General features: G+C 44.2%; 1 protein-coding gene across 1 annotated transcript in view; it reads right to left on the minus strand.

Annotated features, from left to right (window-relative positions):
- Positions 1-5,789: 5,789 nt before the first annotated feature.
- The window catches only part of Cluap1 (clusterin associated protein 1), a 31,410-nt gene continuing 22,803 nt past the window's right edge, over positions 5,790-14,396 (minus strand). Inside the window, exons 10-12 of the mRNA XM_027424031.2 lie at positions 14,008-14,115; positions 9,414-9,469; positions 5,790-6,241 (exon numbers count right to left, since the gene is read on the minus strand). Coding sequence (XP_027279832.1) covers positions 6,092-6,241; positions 9,414-9,469; positions 14,008-14,115 — 314 coding nt within the window. The 3' untranslated portion in view covers positions 5,790-6,091. The remainder of the gene's footprint in view (positions 6,242-9,413; positions 9,470-14,007; positions 14,116-14,396) is intronic.

The raw sequence follows: 14,396 nt of genomic DNA on the forward strand, positions 1-14,396 counted from the left end.
TCCACTGTAAATTAAGTGTTGATACTTGGATGCCATTATCTTGTATTTAGGCATCCAAAACCTCTACAGTGGCTATGGCTTCCCCTTGGAGACAAACAAGCTATGCTTCCATGAGGCAAATTCCCTCCATTGTCTGATTGAAACAGGAAAACCTAAATGAGCTTCACAGACCTCAACTAAGCCACTAAGATAAATGCTTATAAAGACCATAAAATGAGTCCAGGCATGGTAGTGCACACCTTTAATTCCAGCACTCAGGAAGCAGAGGCAGGAAGATTTCTGAGAATCCAAGAGCAGCCTGCTCTACAGAGCAAGTTCCAGGATATCCAGGAACTATATAACTAGACCTTGTCTTGGAAAAACCCCAAACTTCGAGTATCCAGAATCTAGACATGGAGGCACACACTTGTAATTCTAATATTTGAGAGGCTGAGAAAGAAGGCTCATGACTGAGGTTTAAACTACACAGGGAGGTTCTTATAACAAAAATGTAAAGATGAGTGTTCAGATGAATTGCCATGGAGACTGCTAAGGAGAGGTGTTACTCCGGTTTTATACAAAAAGAGGTATCTTAGCAAGTAACACAACAAATGCTGATGTAACAAAGTGATTAAACTTAAGCTAGGCATAGTGTTATGCACCTGTATTCCCAGCACTTGGAGGAAGCAGGAGGATCAGGAGTCCGAGGTTGTCTTTGGATACATGGTGAATTCAAGACCAGTTTCTGCTGTATGAGATCCTGTCTCAAGAAAAAACAAAAGAAAATAAAGTGACTGATTTAATCTCACAGCCATGGGGCAAATGAGCGTCATGCATGACTGCAGACAAAGCACCAACAGAGCATTTCCGCCACAAATGCCTACCCAAGCCTAACCGTAGAGGTATGGAGACACAAACTCCAAACGGAAGGACTTTCTACAAAGCTGGCCGGACTGCTGAAAAAGTTACAACAGTCTGGAGATGGTTTTAAACTAAACAAATGAAAAGGACCTAATAGTTCTTGATGGGTTCCTAGGCTGGAAGAAAAATATAATCTTCAAAGAATGGTACTTGGAAATTGAAGTTGTATTCATTTTGGTTTTGAAGGGTACTATCTGTGGGTATTGGATGCTACTCTCTTTCTTTTGGTACTTTTATGATGTTGCTCTCAGACTGGGACTACATCCATCTCAGTGGAGTAGGTCCTGGGTTCTATCCCTTGCACTGCCAACAACAACGTTGCTCTAGGCCTCTGGCTTACATTGTTTCTGGCTGAAGCTCAGCAGGCAGAAAGACATCAGTCAGTCAGTAGACAAATGCAGGGAAAGTTGTATCCTGTAGAAGTCTAGTATGTAAGTCTTGTTAGACCCCCGGAAAAAACTCAGGCCTCCGGGGTCTCAGCCCACGACCATGGTCACCCCAATCACCAGGCAGATTCGAGAGCTTGATGCAAACTGCATAAGGCTTTATTGTTTTTTAACGAGCTAACCCCATGTTAGCTCGGGTCTTTCACCCACCTGCCATGGCGGACGGCCAGCAAAATCACCTCGAACCGGCTGCCGAGCGATCTTGTAGGGCAGCGTAAGAGGCGTGTCTAGTGCACAGGCTCAGGATTGGTGTGCCTCCAGGCTTGGAGGACTTGCCCTGTGTTGATTGGCCAACTGGTTGTTATGGCCCATAGGCCCTCCCAGGGTGGTTGCTATGCCCTGCGTGTCATTGCTGTGTGCTTGTCCATAAAGTACACCTAGAGCCATAAAGCATAGCACCACCAGCTAACTTCTGATTGGTTCCTTGCCACGAGGCAGGCATCTGACCTCTTAGTGACCAAGGCAAGGTCATAGCAAGCACGTGTTACTGTCATGGCTGCCGAAATGGGGAGCTGGTTCCTTCAGTCTGAGGCCTGTCGTGGCCCGGCATGTCTCAGCCCCAAACCACGGAAGCCATGAAGTTTGGTCTGAGTGGGGGAGTGTGGACTTGGAAATTCCTAGCAACCCAATGGTGATAAAGACCAGACACATGCATCTTGTCATCTTTAGAGAGCTCTCAGTTCCATGCTGCAAAACTGGAGTCTCTCCTTTATTCAACATCTTCTTGACTGTTTTCTAACCATTCTTCCCTGACCCTGAGACCGTTTCTCTTCCATCTTCCTAGACCCTATCAGCAGATCTCTCTCAATTGTCTCTCCTCCTGTTGACCTCTCTGCCCAATACCTCCTCACCATCTCCTCACTAGCCCCTTAGCCTTGGTGCAGGCCTTTTCAAATGCTTAGTCCTGTAGAGATGCAAAACTAGGGGACATTCTCCACTGAGGCTATGCCATTCAACAGCAAATCAGCTAGCATCTGCAATACAATGCAGACCAGAGAGGTTTGGACCTCAAGAAATTCCCTAATGGAATCAGTTCTTGGCTCCCAACAGAGGCCCAAACACTGTGAGAACAGAGGGTGCTCTCCAAGGATATTGAGAGCAAGCCCACTAGACCTAGAAGGTTCCCTTCCAGAAGTTCTATCCTATGTCTTCTGATACCGCTATGCTTCTGTAGTTCTGTCCTACCTGATCTTTTAAAAAAGATTTACTTTTAACTCTCTGTCTCTGTCTGTTTATCTGTCTGTCTGTCTGTCTGTCTGTCTCTCTCTCTCTCTCTCTCTGTGTGTGTGTGTGTGTGTGTGTGTGTGTGTGCGCGCGCGTGCGCGCATGCACACATATGAGTACAGGTGCCCAACGAGACTGCAAGAGTGCATCAGACACCCTGGAACGACAGTTATAGGTGCCTGTAGGTCACCTGATATAGGTGCTGAGAACTGAACTCAGGTCTTCTGGAAGAACAGCAAGTAACCTCAACCTCTGAGCCATCTTTCCAGCCCCAATGTTGGGTTTTGTTTTATTTTTTCAGACTTAAAACAATCCTTTGAGATTTCACACATGTATACACTGAAATATGATCACATATACCCCCATTTCCGCTCTTCCCCCAACATGTACTCCCTTCTAATTTCAGATCTTTTTTGTTTGATAACCCACTAAGTCCAATTAGTATAGACCATATGTGCAAGCAGGTGGGGCCATCCACTGGAGCATAAGAAACAGCAGTGGGGACTCCCTAAAAAAAAAAGAAAAAAAAAAGATTGTCTTTGTTTAAGCAGTTGTTAACTGCCAATAGCTCCTCAGTACAGGACGGGGCCTAGGGACTGTCTCTTTTATATAGGATGGGGCCTAGGGTCATCTCCTCATCTATGTGGGGATTCTGGCTGGCTTGATTGTACATGGATCTTGTGTGATGGAGTCTTGCTTGCCTGTCCAGGGCTGGGATGCAGATCATGGTAGAGCACTTATCTAGAATAGCGAGGCTGAGTTCCATCCTTAGTAGTACAGAGAGACAAACAGACCACACCAAGCCCAGAAGACCCAGCCCAATCTGACTTTCACTGACTCTCCAGAGGCAGTTTACTGCTTCTTACTCTGGGTTCCCAAACCTATAATACCCTACACTGTACACACCTTGCATGCAGATGCTAAGACACATTCATCTCTGAACTACTGTGAGTATAGCAGCTGAAAAGAAAATCTGCACAGTGTACCTATGACAAAATGATTCCATGGCCAAGGCCAAAGAGACTCTATGTACCAATGTATTAGGTTCCTGAAATTTATTGAGACAGGGTCTTTATCCTCCTGAACCAGCCACCCTGCCCTGACCTCCTGAATGCTGGGATCATAGTCATATGTCACCACAACAAATTTCTACATTATAACTGCTCTTTCACTATTATACATTCATATCCTTGGAAAACAATTCCTCAAAATTACTTAAATGTACCATTGCTCAACTATAAAGTGACACTGAGGAGTCAAGGTTAGGGCCCCTTGACTACATAGTGAGATTTAAACAGTACAGATTCTGTCTCAGAAAGCAGGAGATTGAAGGATGAGGCCAAGAAGTCTGCTCTGTTGATTACACCAATGTGTGGACCTCTGAAGTCTCTTCCAACTCTCAAGCCCCTAAATATGACCATCTGACCCCTCCTTCTCCTCCACAGTGTTAGACCCCCAGAAAACTCAGGTATCCGGGGTCCCAGGCCACGACTGCGGTCACCCCAATCACCAGGCAGATTCGAGAGCTTGCTGCAAACTGCACGAGGCTTTATTGTAATTTAACGAGCTAACCCCATGTTAGCTCGGGTCTTTCACCCATCCTCCAGGGCGGATGGCTAGAAAAGACAGCTCGAACCTGCTGCATACAGATCTTGTAGGGCAGCATAAGGGGAGTGTCTAGGGGTACACACAGGCTCACGATTGGTGTGCCTCCAGGCTTGGAGGGCTTGCCCTGTGTTGATTGGTCAACTGGTTTTTATGGCACATAGGCCCTCCCAGGGTGGTTGCTATGCTTTGTGCGTCATTGCTGTGTGCTTGTCCGTAAAGCACACCCAGGGTCATAAAGCATAGTGCCACCAGCTAACTTCTGATTGGTTCCTTGTCACGAGGCAGGCATCTGACTTTCTAGTGACTAACTAACTTCTGATGGGTTCCTTGTGAAACAGGCATCTGACTTTCTAGTGACTAACTAACTTCTGATTGGTTCCTTGTCACAAGGCAGGCATCTGACCTCTAAGTGACCAAGGCAAGTTTATGGCAAGCATGTGTTCGGCTGTTATGGCTGCCGAAAGGGGAGCTGGTCCCTTCACACAGGAAACTGGGAAACAGAGAAAGAGTTTATGTTTTCTTCTTGACTCAAGTAAAAGGGAATGGTTTTCATGTTTTATGATGTAAAAAAAAAAAACAAAAACAACAACAACAACAACAAAAAAATAAATGCCAGCTAGTGGATGCGTAAAGCATTTGCTGTGTGTGTATAAGGCCCCAAGTCTGACTCCTCAGAGTCCATGTAAAACTGGGTTAGTAAAGTGTGTCTGTGATCTCAGTGCTCCTGTAGTGACGTGAGAGCTGGTGAGAGACCCTTCAAAGTTTTGGGGTTGGCTGGCCTGCACTATGCAACAGCAAATAAGTGACTCTGCCTCAAATAATGTGGAAAAATGGGGACTGACTAGAGGTTTTCCTCCAACTTCCACACACACACATGGCATATGCACACCAGCATACCTGTGTGTGGTATACATACACAAAGATTTAAAAAAGAGAGTACCAGAAGTGGTGATGCATGCCTTTAATCAGAACTCTAAGGCAGAGGTAGATAGACCTCTGTAAATTGTAGGCCAGACTGGTCTACATAGGAGTTCCAGGCTAGTTAGGGCTTCATAGTAAGTCCTTGTCTCAAAATAAATGCCAATCGGGCTGAGGATATAGTTCAGTTGATAGAATGCTTGCCATGCAGACATGAGGTTCTGAGTGCAATCTCCAAAACCCTCACAAAAACTCCAGGTGCCGTGGTGTGTGCTCAGAATCCTGGCCCTGAGATACCTAGAGCTGACTGTCTAGTCAGTCTAGGCTAATAGGTGAGGTCCCAGGTCCCAAACAGACCCATCCCTACTCCCCAAAAGGTTGTTCCTGAGAACAACCACAGAGGTCTTCTGGCCTTCACACAGACATGCACACATACTAGCATAAACATGTATACCTGGGCACACACTCACATGTGCACATGTAACACTCATGCACACACACACTCACATGGATGCCTGCCAGCAGGAACAGACAGCAGCAGGAGTTGGAGCTGCAGTTGCTGAGACAACCCATCTAGTAGTTCCCAAACAGCCCAGAGTGAGGGCTGTGAAGTGGGAATCTGAAGTGACTCTGCCTCCCAGAAGAACACCAGCCCTCTGAGAGAAACAAAACATTCATAATCTGGAGCCTCTCTGTGGGCTGAACATCAAGGAAAATTAATTTAATAATAACAGCAGTCAAGACTTACATGGTGTCAGTTTATATTTCTCTTTTCTTGTGGATTTGAATTACTTAGAACACATGTATCTCCCAAATGTTACGAAATAAGACAAAAGAAAATCTTGGTTGGGGTTTGGGGTTTGTTTCAGTAATGGTTAAGCCCAGATGGTGTAGTGAAAAAAAAAAAAAATACATGTTACCTTTCCAGTCTGCTGATTCCCTGTTTACCTAGAAATCTGAGGCTCTTAATCTGCCTGTGTCCCTTGGCAAGAAGGTCAGAAGTCATTGTCACTCTCATCCAGGGGTTCAGGTTTCCGGACCCTACGACTGGGCTTAGCTGGTGAGAGAGCAATGCTCTCATCTTCCAAATCGTCATCATCTTCTTCATCATCTTCCATGTCAATTTCACTGTCCTCTGAGTCTTCCTGAAATAAAAAGACGGCACATGCAACTGAGGTGCTAGCTCACTACAATATCTTGTCCTTCGAGACCCCACTTTACTCTATCAAGGACGGTGCAATAACCAGCAATACCTCTATAGTGGAAGGTTGTGGGAACACTGCACGCTGCCAGCTGAACAACTCCACTAGACTGAGGACATAACCAGTAACTCAAACACCAGCCTTTACTGGGGTTGTCGAGCAGGAGTTGGCTTTCCATGGATGTCTTGGGAATACCCTTAATATATGCTGAGGGACCTAGATGCTGAATGGCTCCTGCGGTCTAGAGACACAGCAGATAGGTAGACAGCAAGAAGGGCAGGAAAGTGAGGCCAATTCCAGATGGAGACGGAAAGCAGCACAGATGTGGGTAAGAAAGCAAGATGAAGGGGCCCCAGCTCCTTCACAGTCTGGATCCAGGGATCTCCAACTCGAGTTGTCTTATTTACAGCAAGTCCTATGCTCCATGTATACCAAGATGGCTGGCCACCCAGTCTAGATTATTATTCCCAAGTAGTACATACATGTTAGAATTCTCATCTCACTACCACCTTCTCTAGCTACCCTGCTCTGTATGCTTCCTTCTCAGCAGAAATCCTTGGGAAAGCCAGGTCTGTGGTGGTATAAGCCTACAACGCCAGCACTCTAGAGGCTAAGGCAGGAGGATGATTATGAATTTGAGGCCAACCTGAGCTACACAGAAAGATCTTGTTTCACAAGAAAAAAAAAAAAAAAGAATGAACTCCTTGGGTAAATTGCTGTACTCAAGTGTGCTCCTCCCGTTACATAAGTACAACAGGCTCTATCCCATAACCCCAAACCACTCTTATCAAGACTGAAAGGATTCCAATCCAGTGGGATGGATCCATAGTCCTTCCCACATCTGTCACCGACATACCCTTCTTTCCTGAAGGCCACCCCCCCACCCTCCATGGCAAACACTCTAGTCTGCCCTCCATCCCTAGCTCTCTGTATAGTGTGCTCCAACTCCTTTACCCGATCCTTTTTAATTCTCTGGCCTCTGCAATACAGAGGTAGCTCAGGACTGCAGGCCTCCTCTTTTCTCTTCCTGCTCTCCAAATAGTGTAATCACATCTTTATCATGGCTTCCATCTAAATATGGATTGCTCCCAAGTTCCACTTCTGGTCCAGCCCTGTTTCTTAAATTCCAAACTTTTCCTGATCTGCCCTATCAGTCCCTTCCTCAAATCATTTCTGTCTCAAGAAGTTAAAACCCCAGGCTTTCGGTTAGTTCCACCACTGAAACATTCTGCATTTTTCTTCTTCATCACCCTGGGGTATTCAACTAACAAAACAAGATGGGTCAAACCTCAGAAACACCCAGAATCTATCTGCTTCTCAATACCAACACCATCATGGCCTCGGGCTAAGACGTCCTCACCTCCAACTTACACAGTTGCACTTGCCACCTCTGAATCTCTCCGCTGGGCACACAATTCTTTAACATCTCCTATCTTACCCGGTCCTCAATGCACCCTGCATAGTTCTGTCCCCGTTGTCTCTCACCACTTGCACCCTAGTCCCTTCCATCCTGCCTCTGCCTTACTGTAGGTGCCCACACACCCTAGGCCCAGGGGCTCTGCCCATCCCAACATGGCTTACTCTTTCCCTCATTCAGGTCTCTGCTTCAATTTGTTACTAGATAGGCCTTGCCTGAACATGTGAAAAGATACCTTGTCTATCATTTCTCATCTCCTGAATCTACTTTATTTATTCCCTAATACCTATGACTGTGGTAAATCTACTTAGTTGTTACTAGAACATGTGCGTTGCAAAGGCAAGGACTGTTCACCCCACTCCCCGCCACACCTCCCCCTCCCCGACCCCTACTGCATTCAGGATCTAACACTCATAGGATCCAACAAATTCAAGCCCTGTGATAGGAGCTTCATGAAATAAACAAGTGGGAAGACTGCTGAAGCCACTGCAGACACATTCATCCTTAAAGCATGCGAGCAAATAAAACAGAACAGAAACCACTTTCCAGGAAGCACTGGTTTCTTTAAGCCAGATCCTCCCTGTTTCAGACTCAGGTGGACAGGAGTAGATGCGCACTACCTTATCACAGTGCCCTCTCTGTTAAGAAGAAAGTTATTGTTGAGTGATTTCCCTGACTCTCCTTTGACTGTCCTCTAGGAATTCAAGGTACAAGCTTCTCTGTTCCTGCCCAGAAAGATAAGGGCCAGCTTGCTCTGTGTATAGCAACACTGCACTGAGGTACTTAGTAAGCCAAGCTTCCTACAAGAGCATATGGTCCTGTTTAGTCCCTGTGCAGTCTGGCACCAGCGCCACACCCCAGACAGGCTTGTTCCTTACAGACTGACCTGGGATTGGTGTCTCTCCAGTAACCTTTGCTAAATGGGCCAAATGGCACTGCCAAGGACTATCACAGAAGAAGGGCTCAGAGAGTCCGGCAGGGTATGCTCAGCCTGCTACTTTGAGAGCCCAGATTTCCCTTTTTGGTTAAGTTTTCTAGTCAGTTATTTACCTGGTAGAGTGCAAAGCACTAGCAGCCTGACTTCAGCCTCCTGTTGGGCCTCTCTGAGGCCCTGGTCTAGGAGGACACCTTTTCCATGTTCCTGCTGCAGAACCATAGGACAGTGCTGAAGAAAGGCTGGGCCATGGCCCTTGGCATCAGCACTTTATCTCTGTTATAATTCAGGGCCTGATGACTGTCTTGGTGTTTGAGCCTCCTTAGTTTGGTAATGCAAGAGACCACTCTGCCCTTCTCTCCATGGCATCTATTCTGAGGGCTTCTTGCCCCAGAGAGGAAGCATCACCCCAGAGGAGAGAGGCTCTGCTGGCCCTGAGCAGGTCAACACACACCAACTAACAGATGAGGCAAGAAAAGAAAACCAACCTGCTTCCTGGAGCTGGGAGTCTTGCATTTACCTAAGAGGACTGGTGCTGCTTCCAACTTTGGAAAGCGAGAATGGAAAGAACAGTGAGAAGGCGGGAAAAAAAAGGGCGAGCATATTTGTGTGAAATGAGAAACAAGCTATTGACAAACTCTGTCACATTCAAGCAATGTGCTGGGAACAGGCAGTCCCTGACTTCTGGCAGCACCTGAGCTAATCTAAGAGGACAGCCCCAGGACCAGGAGGCACAGGAGTGGTGAGAGGGTGCCGGGACTCACATCTTCATCTGAGTCTCCACCTTGCATTGTGCCCACGATGCGTTTGCTGGGCCTTCCTGAGAACAACAAAACATGAAATTATAAGATCCTTGGAAAATACAACAGGAAATGACATTTAAGACTTGCTTTCCCTTAGAAAATGTAGTTAAGCTTCAACTAATTAGAATTACCAACAAATAATCATCCATTTCCTGTATCCCCTATTTTGAGAAACTCACTATATAGCTGAGGCTAGCCTTGAACTCTTGATCCTGCCACAGCCTCTAGAGTGCTGGCATTGCAGGTTTGTGCTACCATGCCCTGCTCTGCAATTCTACTTAAAAGATAAAAAAAGAGCAATAAAATTCAGCATGTGATAGGGTACATCTGTTATCTCAGACTCAGGAGACTGAGGCAGGAGGATTACTGGGAGCTCAAAGCTAGCTTGAGGTACATAGTGAGTTGTACCATGCCTCAGCAACAATAATAAAAAAAAAATGAACAAATAAATATAAAGTTAACATGGACTGGCAAGATGGTTCAGTAGGTACTTGCCACTAAGCCTAATGACCTGAGTTTCATCTCAGGAATTTACATGGAAGAAGGAAAAAAATGAGTTCCAAAAGTTTTCTTTGGATATGTGATTATGTGTGCACACATAAATGAATGTAATGAAAATTTACATACAAAAATATACATGAAGGCTGGGGGTAAGGATAAGTGGTAGAACATTTAGCCATATGCTTAAGGCCATGGATTTAATCTCCAGCACCACAAAACAAACATGAATTAAGAGTACTTGTTTGTTTGTTTTGACACAGGGTTTCTCTGTGTAGACCTGGCTGTCCTGGAACTTGTTCTATAGACCAGGCTGGTCTCAAACTCACAAAGATCTGCCTGCCTCTGCCTTATGAGTATTGGGATTAAATGTGTGTACCACCACCACCACCACCCAGCAATCAAGAGTATTTTTAAAACATATTCTCTGAGTATCTGAGGGGGAAAAAAATCACTGAACTCCATTATTAGTTTACATGCAGTAGAACTTTCATGGTATCTGTTGAAAAAGAAAATATTATTCTTTTATGAACTAGTGTCTCCTCTACTTTAATCTAGGCCTAAGTTTCCAAGTGAAAATGTTAGCAGGGTCACTGCTGGCTGGGTCCAGGCAGAGCAGGAGAAGGTTGCTCATATCAGGCCCAGAGAGACAACTGAGCACTGGGCCAGACAAGGTGCAAAGCCTTATGGCATTTGAAGGCCCTTGCCATATTTTTTGGAACTGGACTATATGAACTTACTCTGCAAGATAAGTACTTAAGCAGGATTTGAATAAATCGTTGCCTTTCTTAGATTAACACCGAATCAGTTACACACCTTTTCCTAGTGTTGGCTCCCATTCATCAGATGGAAGACCTACCATTAGCCTCTGTTTATGTCATGAAGCTGTGAAAAAGTGAAAGGTTACAAAAGAAACCAAAGCAATTAGTCATCCAATGGGAAGCATACATAAGAAATAAAGACAGCTGGGCCCAGCATAAACAAAAGCAGCTAACAACAAAGTTAACATAAAATGATGAAAAGATGATGACAACACCTCTGAAACTTATTAGGTATAAACTATTCTCTACAGTACCAATGCTTTAGAGGCTGAGGCTGGAGACTGAGTTTGCATCCAGGATGAGTTGCAAAATAAGATCCTGTCTCAAAGACCAAAAAAGTACCTGTGGGCTAAACATTAGCTGGGTGATGGGTAAGAAACATATTTAAAGGTAAATACAGGGCAATTGAGTAGCTATCAAAATTAGAGTTTACAGTTGGGTATGGTGGCACCTGCAGTCTGAGAGTCTGAGCACTTGGGTCCTTGGAGTGCAAGGACTCTGAATTTGAGGCCATCCTGTGCTATACAGCATGACCCTGTACCAAAAACAAAAATTAAAGTTAATAGAATGTTTAACAGAAGAATCCCATTTGATAACAAAGTTAGACTAAGATATTTTTGTTAAATAGTTTTGAAGTGAAAAAATCCAAGAAGGCAATCTAAAGCTTTAGAAAGGCACATAGTTGAATGTGGAACTCATCAGGGAACAAGAACAAAGCAGCCCAATTATCATTAGCAGACGTGCCTTTCTTGCTAGGATTGCTTGATGACCCAAGGTGATGATTAATTCCTTATACCCATTTCTTCCCTCAATCTCCTGATATAAAAAATTATTAATGAGTGGTTATGCACCCAAAGTTTTAAAGTAGAGCTGACTGATTCTTTTTCATATACAAAAGTTTAGGTTTGTGATTCCTTATAAGATTACCTTTCAAGATAAGTAACAATCAGTCCTCTTTTAAAAAAATACCATTTGAAATGATGCACACTAAAGAAACACTTGCACATATGCAGAAAGAAGTATTTACAAGAAAAACAGTGAAATTAAATATCTCAGCATATAGCTAAATAAATTAAGGGTACAGTTATGCAGTGGAATATGATGTGGCCATTAAAAAGAGCATCTCTGTTTACTGATAGAGTTACTATCAGTAACTATCTATCACAGACAGTTACTGTGACAGAGTCCCAGACCTTGGCACAACTGACTCCATGATGGAAGTACCATTCAGGCTGTAAAACTAAGCATGTAGACAGCACCACCTGCCAAAACTAAAACAAGGTCTAAACCCATCAAAGTCCATAGTTACGGGAAAGTCTCTAATATACCAACCTTGTTTTCAGGCTTCTGTAGTTCTGCTTCTGCCTAACTTGTTCTTGTGAACTGAAGTATATCAACCCAGAACATGGTTTTTGTGCTTAAAAGCTCACTCCGAAAAAGGCTCAGGGTTCTAATCAGATCCCGAAAATCCAGTGTAGTCTCCAGCTAGCTAATAAAAATTTTCTATTGACTAAAACCCATACCCAAGCAGTCTTCTCTGGTGAATATTCTACAACAGTTACAATATATTTAATTTGGGTGTAGTGTATGTATGCATCATATTCATGTGTGTGAATACATGTATGCCTGTATGTGTATATGTGGAGGCTAGAGGTTGATATCAGTATCTTCCTATATCATCCTCCATATATATATATATGGAGGACGATATATATATATATATATATATATATATATATATATATTGTTTGTTTGTTTCTTGTTTTTTGTTTTCTGAGATAGGGTTTCTCTGTGCAGCCCTGGCTGCCTGGCTATCCTGGAACTCACTCTGTAGACCAGGCTGGCCTCGAACTCAAGGGATCCAAGTGCCTTTGCCTCTTGAGTGCTGGGATTAAAGGCATGTACCATTAACAACCAGCAAGTCAATAGTTTTAAAAAGAGTAAAATTTAGAAATATTTGTACCTTTATGTAAGGATATGTTTATGCTTTTGTTGAGATAGGGTGTCACCACGTAGCCCTGGCTGACCTGGAACTCATTATGTAGACCAGAATGGCCTCTAATTTAGAGATTCAACTGCCTCTGCCTCCCAAGTGCTGGAATTAAAGGCGTGTGCCACCACTGCCCAGCTCCATATCTTTATTTATTTATTTATTTATTTACTTACTTTTTTTTTCCCTTTTTGAGAGAGGGTTTCTCTGTGTAGCTTTGGAGCCTCGCTTGTAGACCAGGCTGGCCTCGAACTCACAGAGATCCACCTGCCTCTTCCTCCCAAGGGCTGGGATTAAAGACATGCGCCACCACTACCCGGCTCCATATTATTTTTTTGAGACCTGATTCAATAAGACTGGCCAACAAGCCTCAGTGATCCTCCTGTCTCTACCTCCCCAGTACTAGGGTTTCAGACAGGCACTACAGCATTTGGCTTTTCACATGGGTGCTGGGAATCTGAACCCAGATTTTATACTTGAACAGCAAGCATTTTACTGGCTCAGCCTTCTCCCCAGCCCCAATATATTTAATTTTCAGAATAAAAGTCATAGAATAATGATGTAATCTGTTCCCACTTAGGCTGAAGAATTTTCAAGCAATATTTTTACCTATGTTTGACAGTATGTGTGTATGTGAGTGTATCTTACATGTGCATGGAAAATCAATTTGTAAGGACAAAGCCCCTGAAAATTAGCTATGACCCTCTAGGTTGAAGTGGAACATGAGAAAAAACCATTTTAAATTTTTTTTTTTTATGAGATGTACTCATGTGATCCCTTTACTCTGTGTTAATTCCTTGGCCACAGGGATGTAACTGTACCGAACCCAAATGAGCAGAATACAGAGTTCAGTTGCAGAGGCCATTTCTGAGGTATCTGTGAATCATCAATTCCCAGGGCCACAGAGAAGAACATTACAGGTGCTAGGCATGGTGGTGAATGCCATAATCCCAACACCTAGGAGGTAGGGCAGGAGGATCAGGTTCAAGGTCATCTTGAGGTACACTGTAAATTAAAGGCCAGCTTAGCCACATGAAATTGAACAGAAGGACTGTTAGAGGTAACGATTCCCAATGAGCAGTATGAGGACAGATCCGGAAGAACAAAATAAAAGGAGGCAGGAATGGCTTCGGGGACCCTTCACAGTACCCTGTGGATCTCAATGCTAAGCAGCACCCATTTGACTTTGCCCTTGGTGATCTGAGAAACAGGCAAGGGAGCTGGGCAACAGAAGGAGTTATACTACCTTGCATGAGCACCTCCATGGCTGTCCGAGGCTTAGATAGCCGTCTCTCCTCTAGCTCACTATCAGATTCATCGTCCTCTTGGATGTCTATGTCTGAGTCATCATTACCTGACAGGAAGAACAGAAGGCAGAATAAAGGAGTAGTTCTTGCATTACAGCCAAACATCTCCTGTCTATTAAGGCTTCAGTGCAAAAGCATCTGCCTTTCTTGGCCCCTTTTCATCTATTAGCTTTTATGAGACCCCTTGGATTTTCTCAGGTACTAGTGAAGTGTTAATGCAGCTCATAATAGAGCAATTTTTCAAAGCAAAAAGAATGTGGACCGTGTTATGACAGACTGAATTTTTCACAAACTGAGTAGCTGGCTGTCAAGGTAGCTGGAAGCCCTT

The sequence above is a fragment of the Cricetulus griseus genome, chromosome 7 (genome assembly GCF_003668045.3).
Source record: "Cricetulus griseus strain 17A/GY chromosome 7, alternate assembly CriGri-PICRH-1.0, whole genome shotgun sequence".
Lineage (NCBI taxonomy): Eukaryota > Metazoa > Chordata > Mammalia > Rodentia > Cricetidae > Cricetulus > Cricetulus griseus.